Genomic DNA, 19373 nt, shown 5'->3' with positions numbered 1-19373 from the left:
GGGGTCTTCTTACAAAATATTTTACGGGGTAAGTGAAAAAACAATGCATTTGGTCTTCTCCTTAATTTGTGACAAATCGCTAAACGACCTTGGAGGCCAACGTGTACTTGATAAAAACTGTGCCAAGACAACACTGTATACTGTAACTGTCTAAGCTTATAGTTGTGTAACATATGCAGGAGGCTTTATCCTGGGAATACATAGATCCACAGTAAGTATTTTTTTTTCTTTTAATTATCATCAGTTTTCTGAAGTCCTGCTGTGTGTCAAAGCTACAGACCATACATGTCAAACTCTGGCCCACGGGGCAAATATGGCTGGCAGAACCATCAGATTTAGCTTTCAAGTTTTTTCCCCCACTTTGCACTATGTTTGGCCCACTCTAGAACACCAGGGACGCAATATTGGAGGTGTAGCCCTAAATCACCAGGAGGGCAATATGAGGGAAGCACTAGACACCAGAGAACTGTACAAGGTAGGGATGGGGCCACTAGACACCAGGGAACTGTATAGGGGAGGGAAGGAGGACAACTAGACACCAGTGATCTGGATAGGGGAGGGAGGACCACTAAACAACAGGGATTTGTATATGGGAGAAAGGGGGCACTAGACACCAGGGAACTGTATAAGAGAGGCCCACTAGACACCAGGGATCTGTATAGGTTAGGGAGGAGGCAGTAGACACCAGAGAACCATGAAGGGAAGGGAACTTTACACCAGGGAACTTTATAAGGCCACTGAACTACACCTTGAGGTTGGCGCGTGACTTGGTCTCAGTGTTCAACATCGGCCCACTTTGTTTTTAAGTTTAACATCCCTGCTACAGACAAAGACCCTCTGTTAAAAGCGTAGGCTATACTCAATTCAGTGACTTTATTAGAATTCCTTTTCTGTGTTAGTTGTGGCAGATCTAGGACTTTCACGGCCACACAATGCCCATCACATAAAGTACTGGACTGTTTTCACAGTACACAAAGCTACACAAACAATGAATCTGTTTGAACTTAAAAGACAACAGACATAAAGCAATAACGTACTGCTACCAAAACATAATGTGAAATTAGACGGTAATATTTTCCTTACCATTGTCATCGCCTGAATCGGACTGAAAGGAGTTCAGTGACTGGTTTTCAGAATTGCTTCCTTTTGTGCTGCCCACAAAGCAGGTGACATCTTCAGACGCATCTAGGCCTTTGCCTTAATACACAAGATTAGAAGAAAACAATTATCACAATTCAGAACTTTTGTATGTTACAAAACACTTCAAAGTTTATCAAGTTATAGCGTCATCTGAAAGAACTTCAGGAAGTGCACACAGCTTCTTCATCACTCTATAATAATGTCTGAAACGTATCTATCAAGAGCATAGTGTGACCATCAGAAGATGTGGGCAGCTGGATCTGACCATCGTCCCCAGTGCATCTGTCATCAGAAAGTATACTAATCATTTAAATCTAAATATTAAGCACTTCCCCATCACATTATTTCCCCCTAAAAATCAGAGCAACTTTCACATTTCACACTCCTCCCATTCATTCGCTAATAACTTTGTCACTACTTATAACATCAAAATGATCTATATTTTTTTTTTTCACCACAAATAAGTCTTACTTTTTGCTAAGAATTATTCTACTCTATTTGCATTTTAAACGGAATAATAAGAAAACAAAATAATTTTGTCTCAGTTTTCAGCCATTATAGTTTTAAAATAAAATGTGCTACCACAGATAAAACCCCCAAGTTTTATTTGCCCATTTGTGCCAATTATTACATTTAAATTGTGTCCCTAGTGCAATGTATGGTGACAATATTTTATTGGAAAGTAAAGATGTATTTTTCTGTTGGTGTTTCTCAATACCATGTCAATAACTACAAGTCCTAATTTGCCAAAATAATAGTATAAAACTATTATAACAATAGTATAAAACAAAATATACCCTTATGACATACATATTAAAAAAAGCTGAGTCCCTAAGGTTACTCATTTTTTTTAAAGCTGCCAATCACAATCTAATCCCTACCACAGGGGCTCATAATCTAATCCCCACCATAGCCAAACGTCTATGTATGTATCATATTTTGCATGTATCGTAGTCTAGGGCCAATTTAGGGGAAGCCAAGTAAATTATCTCTTTGAGCTGCTCTAAGGTAACCTTGTAAAACAGCCTGATAGTAATAGTGCAGTAGTTTGTATGTATTGGTAGTCCCCCCCCCCCCCCCCCCCAAGTCAGATACAGTTGTTATCTGTAAATCTCCAGGCCCCGTGTCCTCAGGCTACCTCTGGTTACTGCAGTCTGTGCTTACTTTCTTTGGGAGCTTTCTTATGATAGATTTCTATGGCGAAGATGACACAAAATGCTGTATCAAATAACGCTAATGCCTTCTCTCATCTGAACAAAAGTGTCTCTTCCGCTTAATGCACTCTGCCTTTCCTTACTTGGTTTCCTCATTTTGTAAGTAGGAAAATAGCAGATTTAGGAGCTGTCAGACTTAAAAGTTCCTGATCTGTGTTCAGGCAATCCTTCCGAGAGGGATAATGTACATGGGCTGTCCTTACAAATGGCCCCCCTACGGAGATATATTTATTTAAAAAACAGGCATGTCCTGATTTTCTATTTATCTTTAAAACTCTCTCAAAGACCAACTCCAGAAAAACAATGTACAGCAAAATCCCCATTATCTGGAACTCAGTCAACCGGAAGCCTCAAATGACCGGAATGCCTGAGGGGGGTGACAGGGACAGAGCTTTGGGGAATTTGCAGGGCATTGTAGGGCAGAAATTACTTACTGAGCCTCCTGCAGTTCCCTTCGGCTTTCGGGGTCCTTCCACAACTCCTGACGTGTCACCTGACCCGATGCAGTCAAGAGACAGTAAGTGACAGAAGCTCCTAGCAGCGTCCTCTGTGCATGGCTCCTGGCGTGTCACCTGACTTGCATCAAGTCACGTGACACACCACGAGTCGGGCATGGATGCTGGAAAGCTGAAGGGAGCTGCAGGAAGGGTAAAAGACGGCGCCTGGAGGCTCGGTAAGTATTTTCTGCTGCACACATATCCGGCATCAGGCAATCACCGGACTTTGCTGTACTGTGTGTAGATCGCATCTACTACCCATGCGCAGGATGTCCACGCATGTGCAGAAGACCCAGGCTGGACGCGACTGAGGATATTACCAGGGCTGATTGCGGCGGAACAGCACACCACAGGAGGACAGCAAGGGACTCACACGCGTTTATGCAGTGGCAGGAAGCCCTAGGCAAGAATTATTTATTTCATTCGAAAGTCTCTGGTACACTTTAAGTGCTATTTTGGCCTGGGAAAGAGATCTCAGGTAGCCCATGCTGGAATCACTAATAAATACAAATGATAATTTGTGCAGTGCAGGTTCTTAAGATACATTTTCTTATGCTATATCCAACTTACAGTCATCTCCGGAGTCCCAAGGTCCTTTCCTGATGGAGTCACAATCAGAACGACAGGGGGACACAGAGGGCATGTTAGGAGCCACACTACACACCACCACCCCCCTTCGGGCTGTCAGTATCCGTGGAGACTCCGGGTGAAACGTTGTCATTTCCTGATGCTCCACACCAAGGCCATCCACCATCTTATCCAGGTTATTCCGGGATTCGCTCTGGAAACAAGGTGTGTAAGCCATAGGCCGGACTGGAACTTGTGGAGGCCCCACCTCCTGGTAAATATTTCTACTATCTCCACCACTCCGGAGGTTCTTAAACTGAATCCCGTTGGTTTTATTTAGTAGCGCAGCAGTGGCGGGGTCCTGGACCAGAGTGATGTTGTTTCGAGAGTAGTTTTTCCGGAACACTTTCTTGCGGAATACTATGAAGAGGACGATAAGGACGAATATGACAAAAAGCACCACCGCGATCCCAATCAGCTCCTCTTTGCCAACGTAGGAATGGCCAGCTTGAATATTAGGCACCACCACGGGTCTCAGACCACAATACTGGCCAACATATCCATGGGTGCAGTTACAGAAGAAGGACCCAAAGATATTGACACAGGTCCCGCCGTTTTCACAGTCTTCCCTCTCGCACTCGTTAATGTCGTCTTCACACCTAGCAAGAGAACGAAGCAAACATTCAAGAAGGGAATCGGTTTAACATTCTAAAATCAACCACTGATTTCATTTTCAAGAATAAATAGACTATAAACACAATGGCTTCAATTCATCAAAGGGTGTTCGATAACAAAATCCCAGTCCTTAAAATACCGCATTCGGTATTTTACACTTCACTGTGCTAATTCATCAATATTTTCCCATGTGTGGTAGAGGTTCGTTAAGTTACCGAAGTACTAGGCTTCGATTCATCAAAGGCTGTCCGATAACAGCAGAGTGGTGCAGAGCAGCTTGGAATGTCTCTGTGTTGTTACAAGCTGATAACAATAGAAGGCATCCAGACATCCCTTTACATGTAAACGTGTTATATTTACTGTTACTTATACTGCCTCTGCTGCTCTGAATCTGTCCATCAGTGTTTCTTAACATTTTACTTATTTGCCACAACGTAGATAAACTTCCTGGAGACATTACAAATGCCATGCTTGGTGATTTCACCACTTGCATCTTTGCATATTCAAACAGGGACTCAAAGGGTTACACCACCGAAGGGTATCTGGGGATATCTTTTGTCCCAGTCTCTCTGCTCACTGCCTGGGGGTCTGGAAGCTTGTGTGGAGAAGCCTGTGTGACCTATCAGCAGCACTTGCAGGAGAACAGGGGCGGTTTCTATTGGCTGCCTGCTCCTGCTAATCATGAAAACATTCACACAGAAGGCTTTGGAAGCCTGTAATGACAGGGGAGAGCTGGAGATAAACACCGAATGTGTTAGCTAGAATGTGTTAGTGAATGTGGTAACCTTGATGAATTAACATTTACTGACATGTGTTGAGCACATGTCAGTAATTTATCTCATTGCTCTGTCATTTCAGCTTCTCATTCGGTAACAGCTTTGATGAATTAACATTTTCGAAAGTGCTCCGTTAAGTCAGCTGTTTTCAGCATTACCGAATGCGGTAATGCTTGATGAATTGAAGCCAATGTAATATGAATATATTAGAAATGTCATTAATATTACATTTTCTTCTTTTCCTAATATTTCCAAACTTGCCTTTCCCTGTGTCTACATAAAATATTCACTAAAGTTGCCCCTTAACAATACAACCTCCCGAACCATTGATCGAGTGATCCACTGTAAGGTTAAAGGGACTCCGAGCAGTGCAGAAACTATGGAAAGATGCATATCATTTTAAAGCTCTCTTTCTCCTCTTTCCAATGATATATAAACCGCAGCCCTACGCCTTTTAGTTTTCGCTATTTTCGCGATTCAAATAGCCACGATCGCAAAAATAGAGAAAACTAAAAGGCGTAGGGTGACGATTTAGGTGTCGCCAGAAAGAGGAGAAAGAGAGCTTTAAAATGATATCCATCTTTCCATAGTTACATTGTATTACACAGGACGATACTTTCCTAAAGTCAGCAGCTCCATTCTGCTGAATGGAGCTGCTGACACTGGGGAAAGTGTCGTCCTGTGTAATACAATGTAACTATGGAAAGATGGATATCATTTTAAAGCTCTCTTTCTGGCGACACATAAATCATCGCCCTACGCCTTTTAGTTTTCTCTATTTTTGCTATTGAAATTGCGGCCGCGGCAATTTCAATCGCGAAAATAGCGAAAACTAAAAGGTGTAGGGCGGGGTTTTATATATCATTGGAAAGAGGAGAAAGAGAGCTTTAAAATGATATGCATCTTTCCATAGTTTCTGCACTGCTCGGAGTCCCTTTAATGGTGGCAATCTTCATCATTCCATTTTTCTGAGGGATTCCATTTATCTCATCTGGTGATGGTTTCTCCCTCCATTTGTGGGACCAAACGATCATTTCCAATCGATTGCAATGATCAGATCGATTGCTAAGATGCTCCCTCCTATCCATAGTTGGATTAAGATGAAATGGTGGTCTAGGCAAGGTAGTCATTTTGGCTCAAGCTTTTAGTAATCTAAGGTAGGAGATGGCTTAAAGGACATGGCATCTGGGCCCCTTGAAACCCATTAGGCCCTAGGCACCTGCCTAGTTTGCCTTGTGGCTGATGCTGCTCTGTTCCTATCACCCTCTTAGTTCCTCCTCTTAAGTGAATGGGGCGTGGCAGAGAAGGGGATAGGAGGGTGATAGGAGGGAACATCGTCACCATGTTATAAATGTCAGAATGTAAATCAGGGATTTAAAAGATTTTACAATGGGCAAACATTGACTAAATCATTTATACATAATTATTGTAAAAATAAAGCACTTTTTTTTAATCACATTATTTTCGCTGGAGTTCCTCTTTAAAGAGACACTGAAGCGAAAAAAAAATGATGATATTATGATTTGTATGTGTAGTACAGCTAAGAAAAAAAACATTAAGATCAGATACATCAGTCTAATTGTTTCCAGTGCAGGAAGAGTTGAGAAACTCCAGTTGTTATCTCTATGCAAAAAAGCTATTAAGCTCTCCAACCAACTTGGTCGTGGAGAGGGCTGTTATCTGACTTTTATTATCTCAACTGTAATTTAACTGTTTACTTTTCCTCTAGCAGAGGAGAGTTTATTACTTCACAGACTGCTCTGAAAGACTCATTTTGAATGCTGAGTGTTGTGTAATCTGGACATATTATAGAGTGATGCAATGTTAGAAAAAACACTATATACCTGAAAATAAAAATATGAGAATATTTTCTTTGCTGCTAATCTTCTAGTAATTATTCATAGTACACAACCAATTCATTATATCATATATTTTTTTTTCGCTTCAGTGTCTCTTTAAGCGCTTTAGTAGCGCAGTGTTTCACAAACGCTCACCTCACGCTAACAAGCATGTTTAGCACATCATGACGTAACTTGTAGCTGTGTCCTGTGTATCTATTTCTAAACAAGGAAAGGGTACACGATGGGACAAAGTCACCAGATGAGGTTCAGGAAACGATGATTAATTCGGGTCGTTATCAGATCTGGTTTTACACGGATCACCTGTAATAATCGTATCAGGAAGCGCCATTTCCTGCGTTTAATCCTCTGCGTATTCAGTTAAAATGCCAGCAAACTGCAGCAAAGCCTCCCACTTTGATACACAAATCGTCAGCCACTTACGTTAATCCCCTCAGGCCTGTCCTGCAAGTGCAGATAAACGAGCTCCCAATCGGATCACACGTCCCGCCGTTGCGGCAAGGATTTGGAAAGCACGCCGTGATCTCTGACTCACAGTTCTTCCCGATGAACTTAGATGGGCAGCTGCACTGATAGCCTATCGGGAAAAAAGAAGAGACGTTATCAGTCAGACCTGTGAATGGAGAAACAGAAGCTCAACCGCAAGCATATCAAACAGGCTGCTTAGTGGCAAACCAGCGCCCCCTACTGTTCAGCAATAGGAATAACACCATTTTACTTTTTACAGCTAGCTATATACAGTAGATTAATATTATTAACAATGGTGTACAAAAAACATAGAAACTGGTACATAATACAGATTTTGTAGACATGGCAATTACAGTGACAAATGCAACCTGATGTACAAAATGGATAGCAAATTCAAAGGCACAAAAGGGTGAGAGAGTCCTGCCCTTGTGTGCTTACAATCTAAAGGAATAGGGAGGAAACAAGAGGTGGGGTAATCGGATCAGTGAATAATGGCGCACAGCGCCTATGCATAAAAATGGCGCCGCATTAAAAAGATACGCTTATCGCTATTTATCGTAGTACTGCATAATAATGGTGCACAGGGAAAAAAGAAGAAAAACGGCACACACTAACGTTATTTATCAATAGTGGCACACACTAATGTTATTTATCAATAGTGGCACACACTAGCGGTATTTATCAATAGTGGCACACACTAACGTTATTTATCAATAGCGCCCTACATAAGCCAAACTGCATACATTATTTAACTGCAAAACGGTGAATGGATTAAATGTAACACTGTCAAGGTTAGGGTTAGGCGCCACTGGGGGGGGGGGGGGGGGGTCTTAGGGTTAGGCACCACCAGGGGGGTGGTTAGGGTTAGGCACCACCAGGGGGGTGGTTAGGGTTAGGCACCACCAGCTGGGTCTTAGGGTTAGTGATAGGTACAGGGAGGGTTCTGTGTGAGAGTAGGGTTAGGTATAGTTACAGTACAATATACACCACCAGGGGGGTGATTAGGGTTAGGCACCACCAGGGGGGGTTAATGGGTTAGCGATAGGTACAGAGAGGGTTCTGTGTGTTAACGGTAAATAACGATAAGGCATTAATGCTAAATAACAATAAGGCTTTAACGTTAAATAGCGATAAGCGGCAAACGGATTAGCGGCAACACTGTGCGCCATTATTCACAGGCGCCATTTTCAGATGGACGCGGGGTAATATACAATATGACAAAAATTATATACAAAAATTCGATTTATGCAAAATTATATCTGAAAAATAATATCAGGGCAATAGGTGCATACACTGGCAACATCAAACCATCGACAAAAAACACCAAACTACCAAGCCAGTATATGTCGCACACTATTAGTATAGAATAAAATTCATAGCAATTTGTTTATTGCAAAATTATATAAATTGTTTATTGAATTTTTTAGAAAAAAGATTGGTAAAAGCTAGTCCAAGCTTATGTATCAGTGATCACCAAGCCACCCTTAGAATGCACCCGTATACCCCATCCCTTAATATAAAAACCCTCGCCTTATATACCATAGACCATGGTGGTACTCCTCAAAGCCTCCAGTAAGAAACGTGAGGTATCCTGAGTGTACCGTCAAAGTGACGATCAGGTAAACATTTTTAATACTCTCACAGAGGCAGAAAAGTAGGGACCAATATGATCACGTATATATGTTCAATTTTAGAACATATAACACATGGTATCCTCATCACATATAGTTCATATACTACTTGGGCCTATTCAAACTTTCAGTTTGTGAAAACGTAAGGCCTATTAGGCTCACAGTGTCCGTACACACAAACTGAATTGTCCATACAAAAAAACTGTGGTACCATCAGAAAAAAGAAACGTTAGCATGCTTTCAAAAAAATACACCACATAATGGAGTTGATTCCGGATCTAGATTGGAAGCTGCAGCATAGATAGCATACATAGGTGTCTTTGTTGAAACAACAATGTTTATAGTGACCACCATCTGATCAGACCACCTTATGTCTTGAAACTTATCTGATGTCTGAAACTATCTGTATAGTCCTCTTGGTTAGCAGTATCCATAAATTTCCAGAGATAGCGTTAGAACAGCAAAACGCTCGTCCACCTGTCCACTCGCAACAGGGACTTCTACACAGATTGATATCCACAGATATGTAGCTTGTATATATACTTATCGGCTTGTTGTTGCGCTGTGTGTCTCCATGGTATTTCACTGGGCCCAGACTCTTTCTGTAGTTCAGCAGTATAGTTACCACGCTGTCATGGCGGCTCGGCGTGCGGATAGGTTAGTAAGTCGCGCTAATGCATTTCGCCCCGCTCCCGGAGTTTCGTCAGAACGTGTATTACGTAAGTCCGCATGGGTTCCGTATTTATAGCCGGAAAACGTGACGTCTATGGTATATCTCCATCTTGTGGTGAGTTAGATCAATGCATCCATTCTTCAAGTAATGGTATTTTAGCACCATCTTGTGGTCACATTTTTAATTGTATCTCTATTTATAAAAAAGATTTCCATTGATATGTTCAGTCACCATCTTGTGGTCATATATGTTCTTGCTATCAAGGTCCCATATTTCATTCATAGCTTGTATAATGGGCCAATGGACTTCATAATCATTGCCTTGCCAACCAATCAAATAGATATATATCATTTTAAGAATGCATATAAAGCAGGGGTCTCAAACTCAATTTACCCGGGGGCCGCAGGAGGCAAAGTCAGGATGAGGCTGGGCCGCATAAGGGAGTTCACGTGTCCCCGCCGCAAAACGAGGGCTGCAGAGCCCCCAAATCGCCCCGGGGGCAATCCGCCGGCATTTCCTGGAAGGGGCAGAGCTTTCAGCTTCAGCTCTGCCCCTCCTGACGTCAATCGCGGCGGATCGCCGCCTCTGCCCGCCCACTCTAAACATAAAAAAAAAAATTGGGAAAATAGGAAAAAATGCCCGGAATCTTCATACAGCCATATTACGGCTGTATAGCGATCCCTGGCCAAAGCGCTGCGGCTGCGTATGGACCCCCTGGAAACTCTGTCAGGAAATGTATTGCTCTTTCTTTTGATACATGTAAAATTACACTACCGTTAGGCTTGCTACTAAAAGTGACATTTACCGCATTTAAAAGTATACTATTTTCCTTCGAAACTTTAAAATCGATTTTCTCAAGAACTATAAGGTCTTTTTGAAAAATTGTTTTTTCCTCTTATTCCTAATGATCTCCTTAACATATCCTGCAAATTTAGGGTTTCTAGCATTTAAGGTGGATTTGCTATTAACCATTAAAGTCGGCGGGTTTTTAAATGTGTATTTTTTTCCTTTGCAACTTTAAAATCGATTTTCTCAAAAACTATAAGGCCGATTTGAAAATTTTTTTTTTCCTCTTGTAGCCACTGGGGGCCCCTACAAGCTCTGGGGCCCTGGGGCCACAAAATATTGTATTGCGGGCCGCAAATGGCCCGCGGGCCGCGAGTTTGAGACCCCTGATATAAAGTATACAGCCTAACTACTCAAATACTAGCCTTTAGCTGGATGGGATACCCATGTTTATTTAAAAAAAAAATGACCATATTTTCCCAAATTATGGCTATAAGTACCTTTCTAGAGGGGAACAATATTTTTATATTTTTATGGCGGAACACCTAATTATGCTCCCGCCCTTCTCCCCTCACCCTCCAGGAGAGCAAATAGCCCCTAACAGTACAAAAAGAACAGTACCAAGAAACAGAAAAGGCAAGCCCATACTATAAAAACACCTTTAAATTGAGGTCAGTATTCAAGCCCTTTGGGCTCAATGTATCTAACACATAAATCCAATAGCTTTCCTTTTTATATAATTGTACATCTGTATTCATATATCTAGTGCTGGGGTTCAGGTGATAGATGGCCTTCACCTTTAAGCTGGAGGGATCTGAATTGTGATGCTCCATAAAATGTAAAGCAACTGGAGTTTTTTCTTTTTCTGCATTTTCCTCTTTCCCTGCATCTATTATATGTCTTACATGTTCCTGGATGCGTGATCTCATTTCTCGTTTAGTTTTTCCTATATAGAATTTACCACATGGGCAGGTCAGCTGATATATCACATTTTTGGTTTTACAGGTCATTGCATGTCTGATGTCATATATTTTTGTTCCTGATGAATTCGTAAATTTATCCGTGACCTCAATTAGTGAGCATATGGAACAGTCATTACATTTGTACATTCCATTTTTCCGTTTAAAAAATTGATGTCCTGGATTATTTCTGAACTCAGATGCTGTCAATAGGTCGGATAGATTTTTATTCTGTCTTGCTGTTAGTACTGGTCTGGGTCCCACTATTTTTGCTAACCTTTTATCCTTTTTTAGTATGGGCCAGAATCTATGCAGAGTCTCTTTTTAATCTCCCCCAGTGCGGTCCATAGGTCGTAATTAGTCTTGGTGAAGAATTACAGTGGTCTCTATTCTTTTTAGTCAATAGCATGTTTCGATCAGTTTTTAATGCTCTGTACAAGGCAGATTTTAATAATTTGTGGGGATACCCCCTGGCTCTCAGCCTTTCCTTTAAATCATGTGCTTCTCTCTTAAATTGTTGTATATCACTACAGTTCCTACGGAGTCTCAAAAACTGTCCGATTGGGACTGCTCTTTTCTGGGACTCCAAGTGTGCACTGTCATAGTGAAGTAATATACAATATGCATGCCTAGAAGGAGTGTGTTTTAGGTTATATTTGGTAAAGAGCACAACTTGACCAGGGGTTGAAGGGAAATGGCCTATGTTAGAAAGTATACTTGTTGGAAAAAGTTGTATATCTATATAGATCTGACATCTTCTGTAGTGCACAAAATCTGATTAGGATAATATACACTAATAAACTTATTGGAAGGAGATACGTTGACTAAATATAACCTTTAGTTTACTGGCTGCTGGATTGGCAGTAAGGATATTATTATGTGATGTGATTAATGTATATAATATGTAATACTGCACTTTAGCATTGGCACAAGGCACTTTTCTTCCCCTGACAAAGCCCCTCATTTCTTGGGGTGAAACATGTAGAGTTGTGTGGGGTGTTTGTCTTTATTCACATATGTACAGAGGTAGGTAGGAGTTAACCCTATTAATACTAGAACATATCAAGTCTCCTACCCGCTGTGTTTTTTGATCACTAGCAATCAGTAGCAGCTCCCCAGAGAGTTTTTAAATGTTTTCAATAAAAGTTATATATTTTAGTCAACTTATCTTCTTCCAAAAACGTTATTATTGTGTATTATCTGCTGCAGTGCTTTACATACTCTATATAGTTGTGTCATTAACTTTCCATCAAAAGAGCTCACAATCCAATCCCTACTACAGTCAGTCTCTTATTTTCTTATGTTTGTAAATCACACTACCTATCATTATTCCTCTAACATTTCGGAACTAAAGGTTATAAACTTTTTCTAAACATCATTCCACATCTGGAATATGGAATTCAGTTCTGGGCACCACATTACAGGAAGGATATTGCAGTTTTAGAGCAGGTGCAGAGACGAGCAACAAAATTGATACATGGGATGGAAGGTCTCACTTACCAAGAAAGGTTAGATAAACTGGGTTTATTTAGTCTAGAGAAAGGACGCCTTAAAGCGGACCCAAACCAAACATTTTTTTTAATTCAAAATACTTAGTTGCACCACTCTGACACATACAAATATAAATAAACACTCCTTCAAGCCTATGAGCATTTCAGTGCATGCTTTTCACCCTCCTCTTTTCATAACTAGGGTTATACAGGTGGCAGCCATTAGCAATTCCTTCTTTGCTGGACACCATCTACTCCACTAGTTTGCCGGATTATTTGCCGGCAATATGAAAGGAAGGGAGGGGTTTCTCCAATAAATGTAAAATATTTTATATTTGTCATCATGCAGCTGAAAAAAGGCTGCTATTTATTATTATAATTTAGAAAATAGATTTTATTTCTGAAATCTTGTATTTTTAGTTTGGGTCCACTTTAAGGTGGCCATACACTGGTTGATTTGCCATCAGATCGACCAACAGATAGACCCCTCTCTGATCGAATCTGATCAGAGAGGCATCGTATGGCTGCCTTTACTACAAACAGATTGTGAATCGATTTCAGCATGAAAACGATTCACCATCTGTGGAGCTGCCGCCGCCCCCCTGCATACATCACCTGATCCGGCCGGCGCGAGTCCCCTGGTCTCCCCTGTTTTCTTCTCCGCTCTGGGATTCAGGGCCCCAGCTTCACTTCACTTCCTGTCCGGGGAAGTTCAAACAGTAGAGGGCGCTCTACTGTTTAAACTTTCTGTCCGGACAGGAAGAAGTGAAGCCTGCCAGAGCCCAGCGGAGAAGGAGCAGCGGGACAGTGGGGATACGCGGCGCCCGGATCAGGTAATGTATTGCCGCTAGTGTCGGTTGTCGGATATTCGAACGCCGCTATCGACGCACTTCCGACCCGCCGGCGATCGAGCGAAATCTTCCGCACGGACGGATGGAAATCGATCGTTCGGTCAGCGTTTGCGCAACAATTTCACAGCAGATTCAATCACAGTGATCGAATCTGCTGTATATTGGCGGGAAAATCGTTAAGTGTATGGGCCCCTTTAGAGGGGATCTAATTAACATGTATAATCACATCAGAGGACAATATGAAAGCTTGGCGGATTAGCTTTTTGTCCCTAGGCCTTCTCAAAGGACTAGAGGACATGATCTGCGCATGGAGGAAAAACGTATTAGCCATTGATTTAGGAAAGGGTTCTTTACAGTAAGAGTGATTAAGATGTGGAATGCATTGCCACAGAAAGTAGTTATGGCAAAGTAGTGGAAGTAGTATGGAAGTAGTTATACCTGCATTTAAAGGGGGCTTAGATGCTTTCCTTGCGTTGAAAGACATCCATGGCTACAATTACTAGTTAATGCCCAATCATGTTGATCCAGGGATGTTATCTGATTGCCATCTGGAGTCGGGAAGAAATTTTTTCCCTTTTGGGGCTAATTGGACCATGCCTTGTGGGGGTTTTTCGCCTTCCTCTGGATCAACAGGGATAGGTGAGGGAGCAGGCTGGTGTTGTCCCATTCAAGTGATTGGGAGCGTTCAGAAACGGCTTTTGCAGGTTTTCATGAAAGCCTGGCAGTAGATCCCGGGGTTGTGTCTCATCTCGAAAGCAACATGTTGCTTTAAGAGCCGTTAAACGATGGCAAACCAGTGTAGGGACATAACTGCTTCCCAAAAGCCTTCAAAAGCTAGTGTTTATACGCGGCACCGAACAAAAGCTCTGCATGAACCACGGTGGAGAGGCCAAAAGTATAAAAAAACTAAAAATCGAAAGACAACTTGAGGTGGCGTACCGCATATAAGAATGTACTGATGGTACAGTAAGCAAAATAATTTATTGAGCACAAGGCAACGCTTTTTGCCTATACGTGTGCCATGGGAAAGTCAATGGACACTGTTCCTGACATAAGCCCGTGTGCAGACCCCTCCTTGCGATTCTGTGGATTACTCTTGCCTCAGGGATCCAGCACCAGCAACCACTTTACACAGGGTTAGGGAGTTTTGCCCAATGACTCCTTTACAGAATAGGTGCTGGCTTACTGCACAGGAAGAGTCAGAACCCTTAACCAGCGTTCCGTAAAGTGTACCGGGAGGCGACATGTGACATTATTATACATTAGTACTGGGCCCTGTGCTGGTAGCTATGCCCCAGCCACAGCTCCATCTGCTGCTAAAACCCTGGATAAACAGATACAGGGATACATGGCACTGCTCTAGCCATGAAAGGGTTCATTTGGCCTGTGCCCAATTATTGTACCAAAAATGTGATCCTATAATACACATATATCTGTAAATGTGATTTAAAACAAGATTTCTTCAAGGATGACAGTACGTGACTCAACAGTGACGCCTGCTGGTTAGAAACAGAAGTACAAATAAGCTCAAAATATTCTTAGTATTTGGTTCACACAGTCAGATTTCTCCAGTATAGAAGAAGAAGAAGAAGGAGGAGAAGAAGAAGACCTTATGGTGTGGTTATGGTTGTATCCCTGTGCAATCCCTGTGCTATAAAATGTACACCTACCTCTCACCAGAGCAGGGACAAGGTCCTCCAGCACCCAAGGCTGAGACAGCAAAGTGCGTCCCTCCATCATTGCCACCCCAGCCAACACACACTGATTGCTATTAGACTAAGAGGCGCTACAGGGCCCACAACCTCCCCAACACCTTAATATATAGTTATCTGGCTTGCAGTCACTGCTATGTATCCCCTTTTCTTATTTCTTTCTGCTTCAAACACAATTAGAAATGACAGCTGAATGAATTGTGCGCCCTCTCCTACACTGCGCCCTGAGGCTGGAGCCTCTCCAGCCTATGCCTCGGCCCTGCCTCTCACATTCAAACCTCAAGGAAATGCAATATTGAAAACTACAGAGCTGGGCTCAGGGATGTAACTAGAAATCACTAGAAATAATTGGCTAGTGCACACTTGAATGTGTTTTCCCCATGCAGATAAAAACAGACAGCAGTGAAGCACTGCAGGCATTTTCTCTATCAATTACATTAGCTTCTTTAATAAAACGTGCACACATGGGCCCATATGCAATTCACTTTTTCTCCTGAGTTTTCTCCTAGGTGATAATTTTTCATCTTTGATTTAAAATAACTTTTTAACACTTTGTAATGGAAAAAGTACCAAAAATAAGGTGAAAAAGTACTGTCAAAATTATTTTGAGTATTTGTTTGCTTGTTGATGGTGAGAAAGACATTTTATTTACAAGTTGTGAAAATATCACCTGGGAGAAACCTCAGGAGAAAAAGTGAATTGCATGTGGCCCAGGGTGTGCGGATAACGCAAACAGAAAAGCGGCAGATAAGTGTGCTTCCAGCCTCGGCTCAGTACACAATACAATAATACAATACAATAACATTTGTAAAGCGCTTTTCTCCCATAGGACTCAAAGCGCATAGTTGTGTGAGTGTCAGATTAATACAGGGTTTCAGGCTGGGTTGTGTTACAGAGGAGATAGTCAGATGTTCATGAATGCCAGACTGAAGAGGTAGGTTTTACAGTTTAGACTTAAATGTTTCCAGGGATGGTGCTGCCCTGATTGGGTGTGGCAGGGAGTTCCAAAGTGTAGGAGCAGCATGACAAGAGGCGCTGTCTCCAAAGGTTTTGAGGTGGACTCTGGGGGTGACCATGGTGTTGCGTCCTTTTGATCTAAGATTGTGGGGGGTGTGATGCAGTTGCAACAAGTCCTTCAGGTATCCAGGGCCCAGATTGTGCAAGGATTTGAATGTCAGTAAGCCAATCTTAAACAGAATTCTCCATTTTATCGGTAGCCAGTGGAGTGAGCTCAGGGTTGGTGTTATGTGGCAATGGCGGGGTTGGCTCGTTAACAGCCTTGCGGCGGCATTCTGTACTAATTGCAGGCGGCGTAAGTCTTTCTTATGAAGGCCTGTGTAGAGGACGTTGCAGTAGTCTAACCTTGATGTGACGAAGGCATGAACTAGGGTTGGAAGATCCTCTGAAGGAATTAGGTGTTTAATCCTTGCAATATTCCTTAGGTGAAAGAAGGAATGTTTCACAACAGCTGAGATTTGATTCCTGAAGCTTAATTTCCCATCAATCAGTACTCCCAGGCTGCGCACACAGTCTGAGTTGTTCAGGTCTGAGCTCCCTATCCTTAGCGGTGTTGGTTGAGACTTGGGCTGCTTTGCTGTTGAGCCCTGGCCCTCGATAACAAGAACCTCCGTTTTGTCAGCATTAAGTTTTAGCCAATTAATATTCATCCACTCCTGAAGCTCAGCTAAGCATGCGTTTATTTGTGGAGTAGGGTCTGTGATGCCAGGTTTGAATGACAAATATAGCTGGGTGTCATCAGCATAGCAATGATATGTCAGGCCAGGTTTTTGTATGATTTCTCCAAGTGGCAGCACTCTGTCCATCTCTGATGGAGCGGAGCTGGCTCTGCAGACTTCTCCAGCATCACTACAGTGCACAGCACTTGGGCAGGGCTAGAGAGATTTGGAGTAGGGCACTGTGCACAAGAGCCTGCTGCACACTCAATAGGGACCAGGGCCGGGCCGAGGCATAGGCTGGAGAGGCTCCAGCCTCAGGGCGCAGTGTAGGAGGGGGCGCAGAATTCATTCAGCTGTCATTCCTAATTGTGTTTGAAGCAGAAATAAATAATAAAAGGGGATGCATGGCAGTGACTGCAAGCCAGATAACTAGATATTAAGGTGTTGGGGAGGTTGTGGGCCCTGTGGCGCCTCTTAGTCCAATACCAATCAGTGTGTAACGGCTGGGGAGGCAGGGATGGAGGGGCGCACTTTGGTGTCTCAGCCTTGGGTGCTGGAGGACCTTGTCCCGGCTCTGATAGGGACTGTCTACAAATATTTGTCTTTGTATGATTTGTTATCAGAGGCAGAGCAAATGCAGTCATTAGAACAATTGTGCAATGAGCAGAAAGTTTTTTTTCTCTCTGTGCTCTTAGTTGTCAGTTTCTAAGGACAGGGAAAACAAATGTCTCCCCCCATACGGCCCCCTGTGGCTTCTCAGCCCCCCTGCGGCTGCATCCCTTGCAGGGTCTATTGTTATGCCCCCAGCTGGGCTCATGCTGTAAGTGCAGCAATGCCCTGCTTCTCTTACACTCCCCCTTCAACCCCAGAACAGTGATTCTCCACACTGTCATTGTCAGAGCTTCCATTCACTATCAGTGAATGGATAATGTGCACCTCCTAGTGTTAGTGGATAATAGCGAAAAGGAGACAGATAGAGCTCTGAGTTGCCAGCCAGGCACTGGGGAAGGGAGCAGAACGCACATTCACTAAAGAAAGAAAAATCTGATATGGAAAAGAGGCAGGGCAGTGCTGCACTTGCATCACTAACTTTGCAGCTTGTTTTTCAACAGAACCTTTGCATGGGCTTTACACTTTAATTACTTTAAACCTACATCTTTCAAACGGCCTATTCATCCTCCTCCCTACCATATGCTGGGAATACACAATGCGTTTTTTTTGGAAAGGTAGAAGGCGCCCGGTAAAAAGGTAATAGTATAATTTACTCTATACGGTAGATGCAGCATTCAGTAATAAAATGGTGTGGTCCTACCTTCTAGATGTCCCCTTACAGGAAGTATACAAATGGAGGTATATACTTAGAAAATCAGTTTTGTATTGGAGCACAAGACAACGCGTTTCACAGCCAGAGCAGCTTCCTCAGGTCAATAGTAGTGCCTATATTCCAATGGTGCTGGATATCCGGGCGCCGTTTCAACGGTACAAATATACCTCCATTTGTATACTACCCGTAAGGGGACATCTAGAAGGTAGGACCATACCATGTGGCTAATGCAGTCAGACTTCAATCAGAAACACCTGCTTTGCTGCATGCCTTTTCGGGTCTATGGATAAAAGTATTAGAGGCAGTGGGTCAGCAGGAAAGCCAGGCAATCTGCATTGTTTAAAAGGACATAAATATGGCCGCCTCCATACCCGTCTCACTTCAGGTGTGCTTTGATTATTTTCCTGCAAACAACTAACTCTGATAACCTGTACCTACAGGAATCCTCTTTCCTTACTACATCATGTGTACCCACAGCTCATAGGGGTTGTAAAGGAGGAATTAGGCTGTTTGCCAGGAAAATGTCCTCATGTTTTCCTAAATAAAGGCATTTGTTGGACTTCGGTGATTGAAAGGGAATATAAATCACCCATTCGCTGGGAAATGGCCATTGCTGTAAGTGTTTGACCTAGCTGTGCCCCTTTAGTGTAAACCCACACCTGTCAAAGGCTGGATCTGAGTCAGGGATAACCCTTTAGTGTCTGCAGCAGCTGCAAAATTTCACTTAGTGACACCAGCGCTGCAAAAAACAAAATGTCTTTGCTCGATCCCCAGCTATTTCATATGTTAGGATGTGGCAAAGGTTATTTCAAGTGGAGGATGGTTTATTTCAGGTTTAAAACTAGTGTACTTATATGTACTTAGGATATCTTAAAGAGAACTAGAGGTGGGCAGATGGGACACAGCGGCATGTTCTCTGCCTCATGACATAACTCTGTGTATCCACACCGCCGCTCTCTGCCCAATCCCCCCACCGCCACGCTACAGCCCCCCGAGTATAGGGACATTAGGGTTGATTCACTGTAGAGCTCGCTATCTCCTTTTGCTTCCCTTACTGCTCGCTTAGCATGGCTTA

The 19373-nt window shown here is 42.6% G+C and overlaps 1 protein-coding gene across 9 annotated transcripts in view; it reads right to left on the bottom strand.

Annotated features, from left to right (window-relative positions):
- Positions 1-19373, bottom strand: part of FAT3 (FAT atypical cadherin 3) — an 863405-nt gene that overhangs the window by 17630 nt on the left and 826402 nt on the right. For all 9 annotated transcript variants that reach the window (XM_068266799.1, XM_068266797.1, XM_068266801.1 and 6 more), the window contains 3 exons: positions 7152-7305; positions 3422-4077; positions 1084-1197 (listed from right to left, as the gene is read on the bottom strand). In XM_068266799.1, coding sequence (XP_068122900.1) covers positions 1084-1197; positions 3422-4077; positions 7152-7305 — 924 coding nt within the window. The remainder of the gene's footprint in view (positions 1-1083; positions 1198-3421; positions 4078-7151; positions 7306-19373) is intronic.

Source organism: Hyperolius riggenbachi, chromosome 2 (genome assembly GCF_040937935.1).
Source record: "Hyperolius riggenbachi isolate aHypRig1 chromosome 2, aHypRig1.pri, whole genome shotgun sequence".
In the NCBI taxonomy this organism is placed as follows: Eukaryota; Metazoa; Chordata; class Amphibia; order Anura; family Hyperoliidae; genus Hyperolius; species Hyperolius riggenbachi.
This window is presented reverse-complemented; position numbering and strand designations above follow the sequence as displayed.